The sequence below is a fragment of the Carassius gibelio genome, chromosome A7 (assembly GCF_023724105.1).
Source record: "Carassius gibelio isolate Cgi1373 ecotype wild population from Czech Republic chromosome A7, carGib1.2-hapl.c, whole genome shotgun sequence".
In the NCBI taxonomy this organism is placed as follows: Eukaryota; Metazoa; Chordata; class Actinopteri; order Cypriniformes; family Cyprinidae; genus Carassius; species Carassius gibelio.
In genome coordinates, this window is record NC_068377.1 from 31,965,904 (window position 1) to 31,982,775 (window position 16,872).

The 16,872-nt window shown below is 35.0% G+C and overlaps 1 protein-coding gene and 1 long non-coding RNA gene across 2 annotated transcripts; one reads left to right on the plus strand and one right to left on the minus strand.

Moving 5' to 3' along the window:
• Positions 1-1,007: 1,007 nt before the first annotated feature.
• On the minus strand, positions 1,008-6,322 carry LOC128017255 (macrosialin). Its single transcript, XM_052602551.1, has 6 exons — positions 6,155-6,322; positions 4,525-5,156; positions 4,261-4,380; positions 3,560-3,629; positions 2,765-2,935; positions 1,008-1,833 (listed from the first exon to the last, which is right to left on the minus strand). Exons 1-6 carry the CDS (start codon positions 6,198-6,200, stop codon positions 1,694-1,696), a joined length of 1,179 nt encoding a protein of 392 aa, XP_052458511.1. The 5' UTR covers positions 6,201-6,322; the 3' UTR covers positions 1,008-1,693.
• Positions 6,323-11,476: 5,154 nt separating this feature from the next.
• Positions 11,477-16,615, plus strand: LOC128016339 (uncharacterized). The gene is made up of 3 exons (XR_008184148.1): positions 11,477-11,605; positions 13,935-14,055; positions 15,675-16,615. It is a non-coding gene; the product is annotated as an uncharacterized LOC128016339 (long non-coding RNA).
• Positions 16,616-16,872: the final 257 nt, after the last annotated feature.

The window sequence follows — 16,872 nt, forward strand, 5'->3', positions numbered from 1 at the left end:
ATGTTGAAAAAAAAAAAAAAAAACCAAAAAAAACATGGCAGCGTACATGACTGAGCTGCATTGAGGCTGAGAACCATGAAAAAGTTTTTCTTTTTATGTCATTACATTTGTTGGAGCAGAAACACATTTAATTAATGTTTTATTCTATGTCCTTTGTAGAAAACGCCAGGAGTTATTAAAAATGGACATGAAAGGGCATAAGGAAAAACAATTATTTTATTATTTTTTTATTATTATTTTTTTTTTCATTGACCAATCTGTTTTGAAGTTTTGTGTTATTTTTTAACCAAACTTTGTACAAAGAAAATTCTCAGCATTAGAAAACATGATGAGACGGGGGTAGCTGCAGCTTGAAGCTGACAAATGTAAAATGTTTTCCCCTACGTCCACTACTGCATATTTCCTGCATATTTCCTGACCGACGCTGGTTTCAAATTTCCTAGCAATTCCCAAAGTGAAGATGCACGCACGCACGCACGAGCTCTTGAGCGCCACCCCTCTATTCCATGTATATTTGATCCTCTCAAGGCTTACATAATTATTCAAATCAAAAACATATTTTAGGGGGTATTTTTCTTTTTACGTATCTATCTGTCTATCTATCTATCTATCATTAATTTATTGATTCATTGAGAAAGTGGGTAACCATACTTAAAAAAACATGCCGATTTGTAACTTGCAAACAAGCACATTTAAATAAATATCTAAGTAATTCTTTGTAACAGAAATCCTTTCTGCATTTGTATGCTTTCTTACCAACACACTGACAAAAACAGTGCTTGTGTTTTCCCTTTTCAGGAGCGCTCGTTCCAGGCTAACACCACAGGATTCATGTGAACAAAAATCTCCAGTTTGCATTGGTTCCACTGATACACAAGGTAATCCACAAATTCTTAAATATGAGTGAAATGGCTAAATAAGACCAAATTTAAACGTTTCTCCAGGATGATGCATTGTTTATTATGTGTTCAATTAAATGCATTTTAAAAAATTATTACATTCGCTGATTTTTTTAAACAAATTATTTTTTATTTGTAACCAAAATTACACAATATTCCCCGAAAGTCTGTTTACACTGTAAATGCAGCTTCAGAACACAATACAGTATAGTACAACTCTTCAGGTTAAAAACAGATTTTTTTTTTACAGAATGAATACTAGATTGCAACTACTAGTAAAATACTTTCTGTTACTAATTACACAACGTAAGTAAATGAATTCCCTTATAAGCATCCCTTTAGGCCCCTTTAAAAAGAATCAGGTTAACAATGGCTTATCGTCTATCACAGAAAATGCATTAGATGTGTGACAGACAGTGACCAGCACCTAGGCAAAAGAGCAATTACACTTAAGATGGAGCAACAACAGATTAAGCACATCCTTCTGTATTGTCAGTATTAGGTTCTTGAAAAAGGTTAATTAGTTTACAAATATAGGCTAAAACAAGGCATGTAAGCCATTTGCCATCTGGTTGTATCATGATCTTATTGTGATGTCAAAAGTGTGATGGCAGATTCAGTTTGCTAGGATGTGGCAGACTGTCCCTGCATAGTACACATTGTTTGGAAAGATCCTAGGCCATCCATGTTCAATGGTATACATAGACAACATTCGCTTTAGACATACATAACAGCATTAAAATTCATGCAAACTAAAATTGCTATTATTCTCATGAATCATGAATTATAGGCCTTTATAGTGACTGGTACCCATCAGTCCTCCGTTTCCTGCTGATGAGGTAAGCAATGACTACAATGATGATGAGTATGATGAGGATTACGCCCACGGCGATGGGAACGCGGTAGTCAGGTTGATCAGCCTTGCATAGTTCAGCTGTTGTACAAGCACAAACAGAGCAGATTGAACTTATGTCTCATTGTAAGAACTGAAAAGTCAATATTGCAGTTGCAAAAATTGAAAGCTGGTATACACCATGCCACTTTTCAAATCTGAACAGATTTTAAAACACCAGGCATCATTACTGACTTGGTAAATGTTTACAGAGGGGATAATGGGCATTATACACTAAACGACCAAGAACTTACAAGTTGTTCTAAACTCACGCAGAAATGAGTGTCATTGCCTGGAGATGCATGACATATCAAAACAATAACCCTGTGTCTGAATTTGCCTACATGAATAAACATGCATTAGTAATATTTTGCTCAATGCGCTCTCGTTGCCTCAGGAGAGAAGCCAAAAACTTTTCTTCACCCTAACTGAAATTATGCATTTTAAATTAGAATAGAATTCGAATTTTGATAATATTTAATATTTATATAATATTTTCCCAGCATGTTTTTTATTAGTTTTAATATATAAAAATTGCAGTAACAGCTGCTCTTTCAACAGTTCAGTTGAAGATAATATTTTAATTTACATGACTTTTAAAGCTAACAAATGTCGATTGTTAAACAAACAAACATTTAGAGTTAAATTAAAAGGTAGCAGACTATCATTTAAAAAAAAAACATGTTGGGAATAAGATCCCTATTAGTTAATAGGTGGCCTTTGGACTTTATAACATGCAGACATTTGTTAAGAGTCATCTGGCTGGTCTAACCAGCTTTTTTGCATCGCCATGACAGTTTTGCAACAATCTTTGTAAACAAGCTGTATGAAGAATCTAGGAAACAAAATATACACTGAATAAAAATGTCCAGTTCAGTAGCAACATAACTTGTAAGCTTGTAACAAAATAACTGTCATCAACTACAAGGATGGGGTGCTTTAATATAATGAAGCATCATAACTCTATACTTACGTGGTCCGAAATTCTTGTTTTTGATATCGAAGGCCTGAACCTTGTATTGAGTCAGATCCAGACTCACACCGTTCCCCATGTGCACCGTCTCGTCCTTGCAGGAGTAAGAGTGACCCGCATCCACAGAAAACAGCTCAAGAGACGTGTTCATCCCTGTGTAATTTCCTTCAACTTTGATAACAAAAATAAACAATTTAATTAGTGAGATTTAGTTAGATTAGGGTTGGCTTGGATGAAATAATAAAAAATGACAACTTATTTGTGATAATAATAGTCATAGTTATAGCCATTAGCACTAAATATCTACGTGTCCTTAAGCAATGTCATAAAGTTATTATTTTTAAATTGAAAATGAAATGCATGCATTAATTTTTCACAGTGAGGTAAAGAGAATATTTACTGTAACCAACAATGACACTAATTATTCCTTATTCTCTTACTTGGCAGAAGGTGACATTTATATTTATTCTTCCCAGACTGGTTGAGCTGCATGGCCTAGTGTTTGCTTTATTAAAGCTTTTCTGTTTATATCATTTTAAAAAAATCTGAAGCAAGATTTCTGTTTTCAGTAAATTTTTGAATAAGCTAAAATAAGTAAAAAAATCATATATAACTTATTACAGTTAAAATAGACCAATACTAAAATGTAACCACTTTATTTAGATAGACTCTATTTTTTTAACTATATAAATAAAAGTCCAAAGTCCTGGGAATAAACTGCAGAAAACTGAGAATGTGTGTTGTTGCACGTTTTACAAGGAAAATTGTACTAGTCATACATGGCAGGGAACTTACTTCCTTTTTTGAAAGCATAGCTCAAATGGTATTGCACATACTTGACGTAGACCTTTTTCGTTGTCTTATCCTGGAAAGTGAGAAAAAATATTATTATAATGTTAACCAAAAATACACAAACACAATAGAATACGAAAATGTTCAGATGTACGTAACATTTATCCGGCAAACTTAACTTTAATGATTAAATAAACATAAACGAAACACATAAACACAAAACGAAAGTCAGCGTCAACCGCCTCGCAGCAGATTCCAATATGTATTTGTGGTGGCACTCAGTCTTGAACATTGTAGCCAATCACAGACTTATCTGTTTATTTCTGGAAAGCAATTTCAGAGGCATTTCACTCGCCGTGGATCACGATAAATTGAAATGCCTGAATGCTATTCAGTGATTTAGGGGGCGCTATTTGCTTGCGTTCTTGGCGACATATAGTGCATTCAGAATTTGAATACAATTTTTGTTTATTCATGCTGCTAAAATGACCAATTTGGCGTACAGTACGTGCTGCAAAGTTGTATCTAGACAGAAAGACAGACAAATAGATAGACTGAAAAAAATAGGGTTGCTCTTAAAAAAAAGTTTGAAAACCACTGTTCTACATTTAAAAGGTTAATATGGTTTATGAAATGTATTGCCACTTGCCAGCTTTTAAAAAACATTTGAAGAATTAATTGTGAAAAGATGTAAACAGACTTACTTTTTGAAACTGTAAGGAAATATTGCCTTCACTGAATGAGATCATGAGAAAAGCTTCTTCTTCCGAGCAATTTCCTTTGACATTAGTTTTTTTTGGCTGAACAATGTATGTATCATTTACCTAGAGAGACACAAATGTTTCAGAGCAGATGATATTTATATGGAAGAATGACAAGGTAGACAGTGTGAAAGATATAAGTGATTTAGATATAAGCAGAACCACATTTGGATGTAGATCTCTCACTCCCGACAGAAGATATCTTACCTCGCTGGTGTTCACACGAATCCCGATTGCCGCCTCAACCATAATACACGGTGCGCCTTTACCATCACTGACATTATAGTTCCCAGTTGTCATGTTGGTAGATGGTGTTGGCATTGGCATTGGCATTGATGTAGTAGTAGGTGCAGTAGTTGTTGAGTTTGGGTTGTGAGTTGTTACGTTGGGGTAGTGGGTCGTAGTTGTTACGTTGGGGTTGTGGGTCGTCGTTGTTGTGTTGGGGCTGTGGGTCGTAGTTGTTGTGTTGGGGCTGTGGGTCGTAGTTGTTGTTGTGTTGGGGCTGTGAGTCGTAGTTGTTGTTGTGTTGGGGCTGTGGGTCGTAGTTGTTGTTGTGTTGGGGCTGTGGGTCGTAGTTGTTGTTGTGTTGGGGCTGTGGGTCGTAGTTGTTGTTGTGTTGGGGCTGTGGGTCGTAGTTGTTGTTGTGTTGGGGCTGTGGGTCGTAGTTGTTGTTGTGTTGGGGCTGTGGGTCGTAGTTGTTGTTGTGTTGGGGCTGTGGGTCGTAGTTGTTGTTGTGTTGGGGCTGTGGGTCGTAGTTGTTTTGTTGGGATTAATTGCGTTCAGGCTGGGGGCTGTTGTTGGGGCCATATAAGCTGAACCATCCTCACCTGAGGTGAGAGCTGAGGAGAAAGATGCAGAAAGAGAATGTAAGAATTTCTCTCCAAATGGAAGTTAAATCTGACGAAACCTTCATCCTCAATTAGAAAAATTAGGAAAAAAGCAAAACGATATTTCTGCAGCTATAATTATGCGTCCATCTGTTCTGCACATGTAATGCTATTTACACACATTCACTTCCTCCCTAGCACGCGCTGTCACAAGTGCACACACGTCAAACATTTCCCAACAAAGAAATGTGACAGTTCACTTCAGCCGATTTCACGTGATGTCTGATCATTCGTTTAGCCGCATAAAAGAAATGTAAGTGCTGACAAAGTGACTGACATTTGCTTTGGTTTAGGGAAAGTTTCGGCGGTTCGTTCACCAGTTCACCAGACAAAAAAAAACCCTGTGTAGTGATATACACTAGTACTGAAAGATAACGAAATTGCACCGAACTGTGAGGAACCTGAAAGATAAAGTATGGTAGGTCTGTGCAAAAAGGTGCAATAAAACCGACTGATTTCAGCAATAAGGAAGTGGTTGTGTTCCTGTATGTAACTATATCCTAAGATCTCATTTAAAATTTGACCTTAGTTTTGTTTTACTAGCGCTGTTTTACCAGGTTTTTTTAATGGCGTTGTATTCAAGTCAAGGGTAGAATCGAAACTATTGTAGTTCCCGGAAAGTATGTCAAATAATAAATCCCGTCTTTTTTATTTTTATTTAAAATTGTTCTCAATAGTAAGACTCAAAAATTTAAATATGTATTAGATACAAGGTTACGGATAGGTCAATAATGTTGTAACACAACCATTTCCTTATTGCTGAAATCACTCAGTTTTATATTGGTTTGCACTTTTTTTTTTCAAGTTCCTTACATATGCAATGCAATTCAGTAATCTTTCAGTTGGTAGCCTATGTATCAAAGTTACTACCACAGTATTTAATTAATGGTAAATACACACGGTAATTGCATATTTCAATGCGAGTAATATCGTAAAATAATGTACTTTACCTGTTCCAGCAACGAGAAGCGCGATAAGGAATAATCCGTGTTTCATCGTGGCACGTATTCCGATGTAACTGACACAAAGATTTGCTGAATTGTTAGCTGTTGAGCGGCGCGAGTATGAGCTGTTGAAAGGCTTTCTCACACTGCACTTATTCGCCTGAAACGAAACCACTGATGAAGTGAAGGAAGTTCAACCTTTCCACACGCTTTGAGCGTTTGTCCAATCACAACTCTAGTGAGTTTTTTTTAGCGTCCTAGAAATTCAATACAGTGACCGAGTTAGTTTAGAAAAAGAAACTTAATCTGATAAGATTTTGTCAGTTTGTCATTCTTATATATGTAGGCTAGTTGGAACAAACTGCTTTTAAGAGACACTTTTTATCGTGGCAATCATGTTTGAATCAGATATGCATTGAAAGCCTTGTTTACTAGATTTCATACTTAGATGAGTTGTTTCATAATGTCGACAGAATGAATAAATCAAAAAGCAAATAGTGCATCTTATACAGTGTCTAAACGTGTCGTTACAAGGCAACAGCCACATCAGTCAGTGCAACCTTGACACAATGAAGCGGTCACGCGCTGATTTCACACCCTTGTTTTACTTTTATGTAAATGAAGACAGAGAGCACTAAAATAAATAAATACAAAATAAAGCCAAAACAAAAAATTGCATCAGTTATTTTTTATTCTCCTTGATAACGCAGATACAATTGTTTAAATCTTTTTAAACCGAATTTAAGCAGGAAGTTGTTATTGTGCTTATCTATCATGTGACAAATGCAGGAAGTGAAAATCTGACTCATGCTCACCATGCTTGACTGTAAGGGGGGTCTGTTTAAGCATATACACACCAAATTGTCAAAGTACTCGCATATGCAATAAAATACTTTTCTGTTAATGTACATATATCTGAATTTACAAGAAAATACATTGAAATTATGTAACGTGATAACACAGGCATGCTAAGATTTGTTTTATCATAACATGGATCTCATGACTGAGGGCAAGGCGGGGAAGTTCTTGTAAATTCATAGTATGTGGAAAAACAAGCACTAGAAATGCTGATCATAATGCATTGCATTTTGATAGAACTCAAACATTCACATTCCCAGGACAGTGTGCAACTAAAATTTCCTTTTGAATCCTTAAGATCAAGACAAAGTGAATATAAGTGATCATAAAGCCCTTTATTTCCATTCAGACTGAATTCATTCTTGTTAACCTATATTATACAGTACACAGTGCTCTTCTTATCATTTCTGGTTTGTTTCTTCATCTTCCTCATCTTCACTCCTGCTGGATTCCCCAAACAGGTCTTTTCCACAAGTAGTGTTTCGTTTGTGCATCTTGTTTGCTGACCGTCCTGGAGATTAGACATGTCACTAAAGCCCAAAATTGGTGTGCTGTTGTTGGGTCCATGCCGAGAGATGGTCGGGATCTTTGAGTCAAGTGTGAAGAGAGACAATAGCGTTCCATTCTCCAGGTCCCACATGCTCACCGCTTCTGTTTAAACTCACAAAAGTTGCCAATTTTTAATCTTATTCTAGCATCTCAAGAATTATTAATCTTACTGTGAACATACAAAGACCCTATTCTAAGATAGCTACCGCATCCCATAATAAACTTTAAAGATGACCAAAGTTTGAATCTTATTCTTGTCCCAGACTAAACTGATATCATCTAGAACAAGTCAACACAAGTATGAGCAAAGGTCTACTGTACCTGATAAAAAAATAGCCTTTGATTGTCCTTCAGTGATAAAGAGCAAGCTGGACCAGATTTAAACTTCCGTAGCCAGAGATGGTTTTGTGTTTCCTTTAGAACAGCGCCCATAGTTTAAAGAAAGAAAGTTAATTTTTTTTTAAGAATGTTTAAGAGGACAACAATAACCCATGTTCTTAAGAGCAACACGTATTAAAAAAAAAAACATATCTATGCACACTACTTGTCAAATATTTGTAATGATTAAGATTTGACACTGTAATTTTTAAGTATATTAAAATAGAAAACAGTTATTAGGGCCAAGCACTGAAAGCACTGAAAGTGCGATGGCACCTATTGTATCTGTTGGGATTCTTCTTCTTCTTCTTCCACCAAAAGTCTATGGCAGCCAATAGAACCAATTATGGTAAATTTATGAAACTTGGCACACTGATAAAGGTCAATCCAAACATTAACCAGAGCCAATTCTGAGTCTATAACTCAAACTCTCTAGCACCACCACTTGTCCAAAGTTTTGATCTTTAAGCCAGAAAATGGCTCATGCCAAGTTGAATGAACCCCAAAATTATAAAAAGCAAAGTTTAGTTTTTTTTATTGCTATTTTCCATTGTTTGAATACTTTTTAGTACTTTTTCAAAACTCTTCTTAAGCTGTTGCCCCGATTTTTACGAAAATGTAAACATATCAACTTCAGACCATGCTGGCAAAAAGTTATGGAATTCAAGTTTATTCGTACAACCGTTCTCTAATAACATGCAAACGAATTTGCTGAAAAGCACCCAAAAATGCATGTGAGGCATATGTCGGCAACAATTTGGTGTATTGAGATCAAACTTGGTTTGTGTTATAACAAGCATGACCTGAAACTACCTGCAGTGTTTTGGCACAGTGCCACCTAGTGGTCAGGAGATATGAAAAATGCATATTGTTGCTTATAACTTCTGAATGGTTTGACCAAACATCACAAAACTGGTATCTTTAGTTTTGGTGGGTCATGCCAACTCAATTCATACCCAATTTTCCCAGGTCAGCCATCTTGGGCACCAGCCATTTAGAATTTTTTAAAAAAATTCTATATTTTAAGAATGCTTGGACTTTGTTAATCGTGAAAATTGTGCCACCTTGTGGTTAAAATTGATAAGTGAATTTATAAAAATGCTAATTACTTATGCATACATTATCATATTGTAATGAGACTGATGTTGTTAGATACCTTGGAACATGCCAAGAACATTTAAACCATAATTGGCTGAACTTCCTTTCTGCCATTTTGATTCATGTTGTAAACCTACTCTTTTGAACTCATAGACCGTTAGTCCAATTTTCAACAAATTTGAATCACGAGCGCGAGTAGGCTTTTGCGTTGAGAGCGTTTGGAAGTTGTGAGTACGGTACCGTGAGGAAAAAAAAACTTCATCCAAAACAAACCATGGCTAACAGTCAGATTCAGCCGTTTATTTATGATCCAGAATCAGATCCCGAGGCTGAAACTGAACGAGAGCAGCAGCAGCAACGACTCGCTCCGAGCGGGGCTCGAACCCGGGTCTCCGACAGGCAGGAGGGGAGGCACTAACAAGGAGGCAGAGATATTTGAAGCAGTTTTACTCACCACCTGCGGTTCCAACACACGATCGTGACCCTTTTTCGTTGGGACTGCATCATCCTTAAGAAATAAACGATACGCAAATCCGTCGTCAAACTGGGCCTTGTTTGTAAAACAAGCATCTTCGAAATGCAGGGAACAAACACTTGCACAACTCCGTCGATGCTCTGTAAAAATAAACTCCATCCACTGGTCCCTTAATGCTGTTTTTTTTTTTTTGGTAATCTGTGCAGGGTTGTCTTGCCCTGGCAACCAAAAACACACTTCTTTTGTGACATTTCAAGACGCTCTCGCTCTGATCAGTGAAGTCTGTTGTGCTCTCAGTGCTCTGCTATACGGGAGCGTGCGCTCTTCCGGGAGAAGTGCCCTTAGGACCCATATAAGGAAATTCCGCTCCATCTAACGTCACACAGACCCATACTCGAAAAAAACTTTTCGAAACTTGTGACAAACCGGAAGGAGTATTTTGGGAACAAAAATACTCCTTCAAACGTACAACTTAATTTTTGAAACTTTGTCCATGTTTAGCATGGGAATCCAACTCTTTAACAGTGTAAAAAACTCAGTATGCATGAAATAGCATTTCAACCCCCCTTTAACCATTAACAATTACATTTATAAAAATGCGAATAACTTTTTATTGCATTAGCCTATTGCAATGAAACTATTCTCAAAATATTACGTGGCTTTTGCCGACAACATAGCTACCAAATATGCCGAAGTAAGCTGAACTTTCTGTCCGCCATTTGGATTTATGTTGAAAATGTACTTTTTTGAAACTCCTCATTAACTATTAATCCAATTTGAACAGTTTTCATACAGCGCCGCTACAAATTTTAGGCATAGTGCCAAACTGCATCTGAGGCTGTATCTCTGCAAATATTTGACAAATTGACACCAAACTTTGTATGTGCCATAGTCACCTCACACTGACCAGGCCATATTAATTTGATAACAGCGCCACCTATTGGTCAAAAGTGAAAAGCCAATAAATCAAATTACTAGTGATTGTATTTATGGTTTAATGGCCATTTTGTCTAAAATAATCATAAAATGTTTTTTTAATTACTCTTTCCCGCTTTTGGTCGGAAGCTTTGTAGTGCTTGACCCCGTAGTAGCTAAATTTTTTAATTGAAATAATATTTCACAATATTACTGTTTTATTTACCATTACTGGATTTGTGATCAAATAAAAGCAGCCTTTGTGAGCATGAGACTTTTCAAAAACATTAAAAGATTCCTATAACTATTACATTATTTTTTATGAATTATTCCAAACTTTTGACCAATAGAGTATTTTTTTTTTTTAAATGAGAGAGAACGAGAGATTTAAAGATGGAACTGATGCATTTCAGTTCAGTTTACAAACATGTAGATCACATATGATTTATTATTTCATAATTCAGGAAATATAAATTTTTGTATTTATTGGTCAGCTGTCTTTCTACCTGCTCATATCCGCTGAGAAGATACTGGTCTAAAGAATTGAACTTCTCTTTTTTGAAGCGCTGCTGTTCATCTTTTTCTCTTTTCACCTCACGCTCCTGTCACCTCTTTTTTGCAGTCTGGGTTTCGGTGTGTCTGTACCGTGGCATTACTAAACCAGACTTCAAGGATTTTTTATTTTATGATAAATTTGGTATGGAAAATCTATGTGGGACTGAGATATAAATGCAGTGGTAAACTCAAGGATCATGAGGTTCATGTACTGTATTAATAACTGTCTTCTCTTTTGAGGAAAAAATCTCTCAATCTCTGTCCATGCTGGAGAGCAGGATTTGTTAGGATCTCTTGATACATCCTTTAATGTAGCCAAAGACCAGATCCCACAATATTGAATGATCCCTAAATACCATATGCATGCAACCTCATCAATATTACTCATAATAAGCAATACAGTAATTTTCTGTTTCTGCTGAATGAGGAAGTGAGTACATAACGTGTTTCTGAAAAGCCCTCCAGTATTTCACCATCTCAGAGATGATAGTCTTGTCATGGACAGGGCGAGATGAACAGTCCAATTTCTGAATGTAACTCTTTTTAAGAAGGTCATACACCAGCAATGTCAAAAAAAAAAAAAAAAAGAAGTGTAACAGGAAACAGTTTGCAGGACAGTAAGTGCTTAAGTAAGTGTACTTAATTACTCAAAAACTAAAAATTCTGTTCAAAACCTGTATGTCTGTCTGTCTTTTAAAAAATTCGGTGTATTTTTTTCCAAATAATGAAAGTCAATGGTAAACAAAACATAAAACAAATTTCCACAGAAAAAAAGAGAGTGGTATAGGTTTGGAACATGGGAGTAAATGATGGAAATTGAACATTTTTGGGTAAACTATCCCTTTAAGTTTTATTTGGAGAATTTGTACTTTACTCAAGTTGTCTACAATTTAATCTAAATATTTGTACACTAACTCCATCATATGTCTAAAGCAAAAATTATACTTTTTTTTTTTTTCCTTTTTTAAATTGTCTTGTGTTGCTCTGCGAAGCAAATTTTTGCAGGTCATCGTAGCTTAAATCTTTCCTTTTATGTTGTCAGATTTAACTCTAACTATTTTTAAAAAATGTGTTGCATGGAATTAAAAATAAATAATAAATGAGAAAAACTTTAAGTGATAAAATGAATAAAACTAAAATAATAATAAAGCCAAATTGAAATAAATTGAAAAAAGAACAATAAACACTAAATATATACAAATAGAAGGTAATTCTAAATATTAAGAAATACTATAATATAATTTAATTATTACTAAAATAACACTGCTTTCATCTTTTCACCTTTTCTTGTTTTTACATTTTAATGATCTGATTGATTTACTGACAAATGACAAATTACACTGATCATTGATCCATTTTAGTGTAAACTGTATTTGAACACAACAATGGTCTTTCATAATTGTGAAAAGGGCGTCTCATAAGTCAAAAATGACCGAAAGCATTACTGAAGATGGACTTTATGCAAGTGTTAGCATGCTTGATTAACATAAACAACTGTGCTCAAATGTCACACAACTATACGACCAGTATAACATAGTCAGACAGTATATAGAGTATCAGGTCTCATACAAGAGCGACCTCTGAACTTGAGAACAAGCCATGCTCCACCTGCACAGGATGACCCTTGAATCCTGTCCATGCCACATTCCAGATTCTTAGAGTACCGGGACAGGTGCATTGACACATATACCTAATACAGAGGGAATTTTTTAAAACTTTCCACTAAAACAGAGTTTTCATTTTCTACATATAACACTGACATATTTTATTAATTTCATGGCACTTGGGTATAAAACTACACTCAAAACCATGTTTAGGCCATTCATTTGGATAACAGTTTAAACATAAACTAATAAACTTAATGTGATAAATATCTGCAATCAGTATTTTTACATAAATGAAACAGGTTTGAGTTTCTGCACTCAAAAAATAAATAAAAAAAATGTATGGCATAGTTTATTACTTTTCATCTGTTTGATTTTAAATCAAAGTATTTCCAAAACACATTTATTGAAATAGTTTAGAATAAGAATAAATCTGTTTGTGTGGAAATCATTTTATTCATTATGTTAAAAATATAAAAATGGCTAACTGTGGGATGAGAAATATTCATGTAATTTATGATATTAGAACAAATGTAGTGATAAGTAAACTTGGTTATTATGTATTTAAAACACATTCAGATCATTAGTACTGTTACAGAGATCTCACTGCAATGGCAAAACTAGGGGGTGTCTGTAGAACAGTAGCAGTAACCGAGGTCATTATAGTTAAATTATGGAAAGAAAATGGCTATAAACATTCTGGTCCTCAAAAATAACTTGTGCTAACTCACTGTGTTCACAGTTATAAACTGCTAAAATAGATTGGACATATGTATGTGAGCTGTTCAGTGGACTTTGTACCTTAGATATCTCTGCATGGTTACAATCTGCGCTGTGTCATCGCTGTTTGCTTTGTGCACGTATCAATGAAAAGCTGTTACTGCTGGACTGGATAAGGGTAATACAGTTAACTAAAACTAAAACCATAAAACAAATCATTTTGAATAATTTAAAATAAAATAAACATTCACTGAAAAAATAAATAAGCAAGTAAAACTAGCTGCGAAACAACAACTCTTTTAAAAATCAAACTTCTAAATAATGAAACTATGGTAACATCAATGATATTCAAATTATACTTGTCTGGACAAAATACAATTTTTTATGTATTATTTATCTGTATAAATTATAGGCAGTACAACAAATGCTGCTATTGTATATAAATAGTTTATTATTTAAATTATATGTTCTATATTGCAATACAGTAATAAAACTGAACTCAACCAGTGTGCGTTTGTTTTGACATAAGAGTCATGATGCTGTTCAGTGCTGGATGCCATAATATTTAACAGGTTTATTGACTAACCATGTGCCAGCAGATCAGGAAACCATGCAATGTTTTTATTGTCTTCAGTCTCAAGGTTCCAGATTTTAATCTCTGTGGTGGTGCTGTGAGGGGCGGGACAAAGGGCCACAATGTTGGATCCGCCCCCTTCGATGATGACCTGTGAAATGTAACCCAAGATAGTGCACAGGTACTGGAAGAATGCTGTGCTGAAGAGTTCAGTGTGAATGATTTCACTCTGACTTTTATAGGGGTATCTGTATAAACCAAAGAGACAGATATATACTAAAGACTCAGGGTCACACGTTTGGGTAAATTATTTAACATTGCCTGCAGAAGAGCAGTAAATACTCAGAGCTGATCTCTCCAGCTTGTATAGATGCTGCAGAGTGTGGAGCTTTCAATGTGACCGACACAGCTCCACCGAATATTGCATTTAATCATCAAAATAACATTTGAATCATCAAAGAATACCAAAAAAAACCCCATCATAAAATATTTAGCAACATAATGTTACATGCAAATGGAAACAGGACAGTTTGGCAAAGTTTCCCATATCTTTCTCTTATCATACTTCTTTGGATGTTTAATAATAATAGCATCTATCCTATTGGTAAAGTTTTTGATCTCTCAATGGGGGTCACTAACGTGTAAATATGGGCAGTTTGCTTAAATGTATTCATCTATCTGCGGTCAGAAAGCTGCTGAAGTATTTATATAAAAAACATTTGCAGCTTAGTTTCATTTTGAACGTGGGAGGAAGTTTGGGGTTCTGTCAGTATGTTTCCACAGCACAATGAACTCTTTTAGGATTAAGTATTTGATATCTCATGACAACAATTTTTTTTTTTTTTTGACAGAGACTGCAGAGAGGAAACAGGAAATTTTTAGGGAGAGAGAGATAAAAAAAATAAAAAAATTGACCTGGCCCAAAAACATGGGCCGTCTTCTGACTGTTATTCCTTGCATTAATGCTTCATGTGTCCATTGCTCTGATAACTACTGTTATATTAATAACAAACTTAAACTTTCAGATTACTAGTCAAACGAATTGGGTGTATGTGCATGCGTATGATGCTTCCAGCTTAATCACATTAAGACCAAAGATTCATTACCCCTTTCAGTCATCTATCCTGATTAATCCATGCTTTTTAATCATGTAATGAAATATGAAAAAGATAAACAGGCTCTGGAAAAAGCCTTCACACTATTTTTCTTTTTTTATGCTGTAATAAGCTGTAAGCTAAGACAACAAAGTCTTTAACAGAGTGACGAGGCACTAAGATGGACTGATCTTTGTGGATGGGCTCAAACTCGAGGGCGAGGTTTACACAACACAACAGTGAACACAAAGAGGAAGCTGGAACTGAACTGATAACTGGTCATATACTTCTAATGTCAGTGGCTGTTAACTGGTCAAATGCAAGCTACAGTATAAATTAATAGATGAATATCACATTATATGTAATTTTACAGTAAAATACCATCAAACTGATATATTTGCAGGTAGAAACTGTAAATTACCCTGTAAATTATTTTGATCACATAAGATTACAATTTATATAGTTTATTAATAACATACTCTAATTCATCATGCAGCACCTGTATTATTAAGGTGGTTATCAGTACATTTGAAGACAAAGGCTGATTTGGGGTGTTCAAGTAGATAAAATACATATAAAATTATATTTCAAAAAAAAAAAATTGTATATTTCAAATTATATTTCAAAATATATATATATTTATATATGCAATTTATTTAAAAATATGCCTTTTTAACAGAATTTTTTGTTTTTGTTTTTACTGTAGAGTACATATAAGAAGAATGGTCTGCCTGAGGTTTCACCTTAACCAGGAGTCTTCCGTCATAAAAAAGCACAAGCAACTGTCCACCGCAGGCAGTTGTGATCACAGGAACATCCAGAGAATTATTCTCCATGTACAGCACCTTCCCAGAATCCACCTCTCACCTACAAGCAGTGGCCCATCTGTAACACTAGCACACTGTCATCTAAACACAGGGTTAGCGAGTCAGCAGCCCAGTCCATAAGCTCTTGGTAAGGACCTCATGGGTCTTGTTTGCTCATCCAGACGCGACAGACTTAACACTAAATCAAGGGAGCATGAAATGATGTAATGCCGACCATGACCAAGAGCTATCAAGGCACCCATATGACCTAGTTAAATATGAGTCTGGATGTTAAGGACAGATCATTCGGCCATTATGTGATAAAGAATCTTAATTTAAAGTTCTATGCTTTGGTCATAAACCACTGCAGGTTGTAGAGCTGTTCACTCGTGAGGTCAATCTGTAGGCCAAAATGGAAGAATAATTCACTATGGGTTCCCTGGGTTTTCAGAAAGGGGGTTTTCAGTTGTTGTTTTTTTTTGGTAAAATAACGTGGTTATATTACATTCAGTACATGCCAACAGTGCATTCCACCACCAGTTCTCAAACGTGAATTTTGAAACCATTGTCTTAAAAATGCTAACAAGACAGCTGTGTGCTTAATTCCACGTGACACCTCATTTGTCGAACCACATAAATTCACTTCCTTCTGCTTGCAGGAAACAGGCAGTAGTTTTGGCACTATGAATAAAATTCATATTAGCATTCCATGTATTCAAAAATTATGTGAAATGTGTTAAGAAATTAAAAATAAAATAAGCTAGCTTTCTTTAAAAGATGAATCTCTGGGAATCATTTTACACACTGTCCTAGAAGAATGATAGCATGTTGAGCAGTATTATTTCAGCATTATTTAAATACTATCATAGTATTTCTTTGTAATATTTTTTTGGTTTTCATCTTAATTTTAGTTTGTTTTAGTAATTTTGTTACATGTTGTTTTAATATTTCTAACTTTTTTTATTTCAGTTTTATATTTAGTAATTTTATTAGTTAATTTTTAAGTAAATGTTTTTTTTTTCAATTTACATTTTTCTTATAAATAATATATACCGTATTTACATTACATACATACAGTTAATTCAAAATTCACATAGG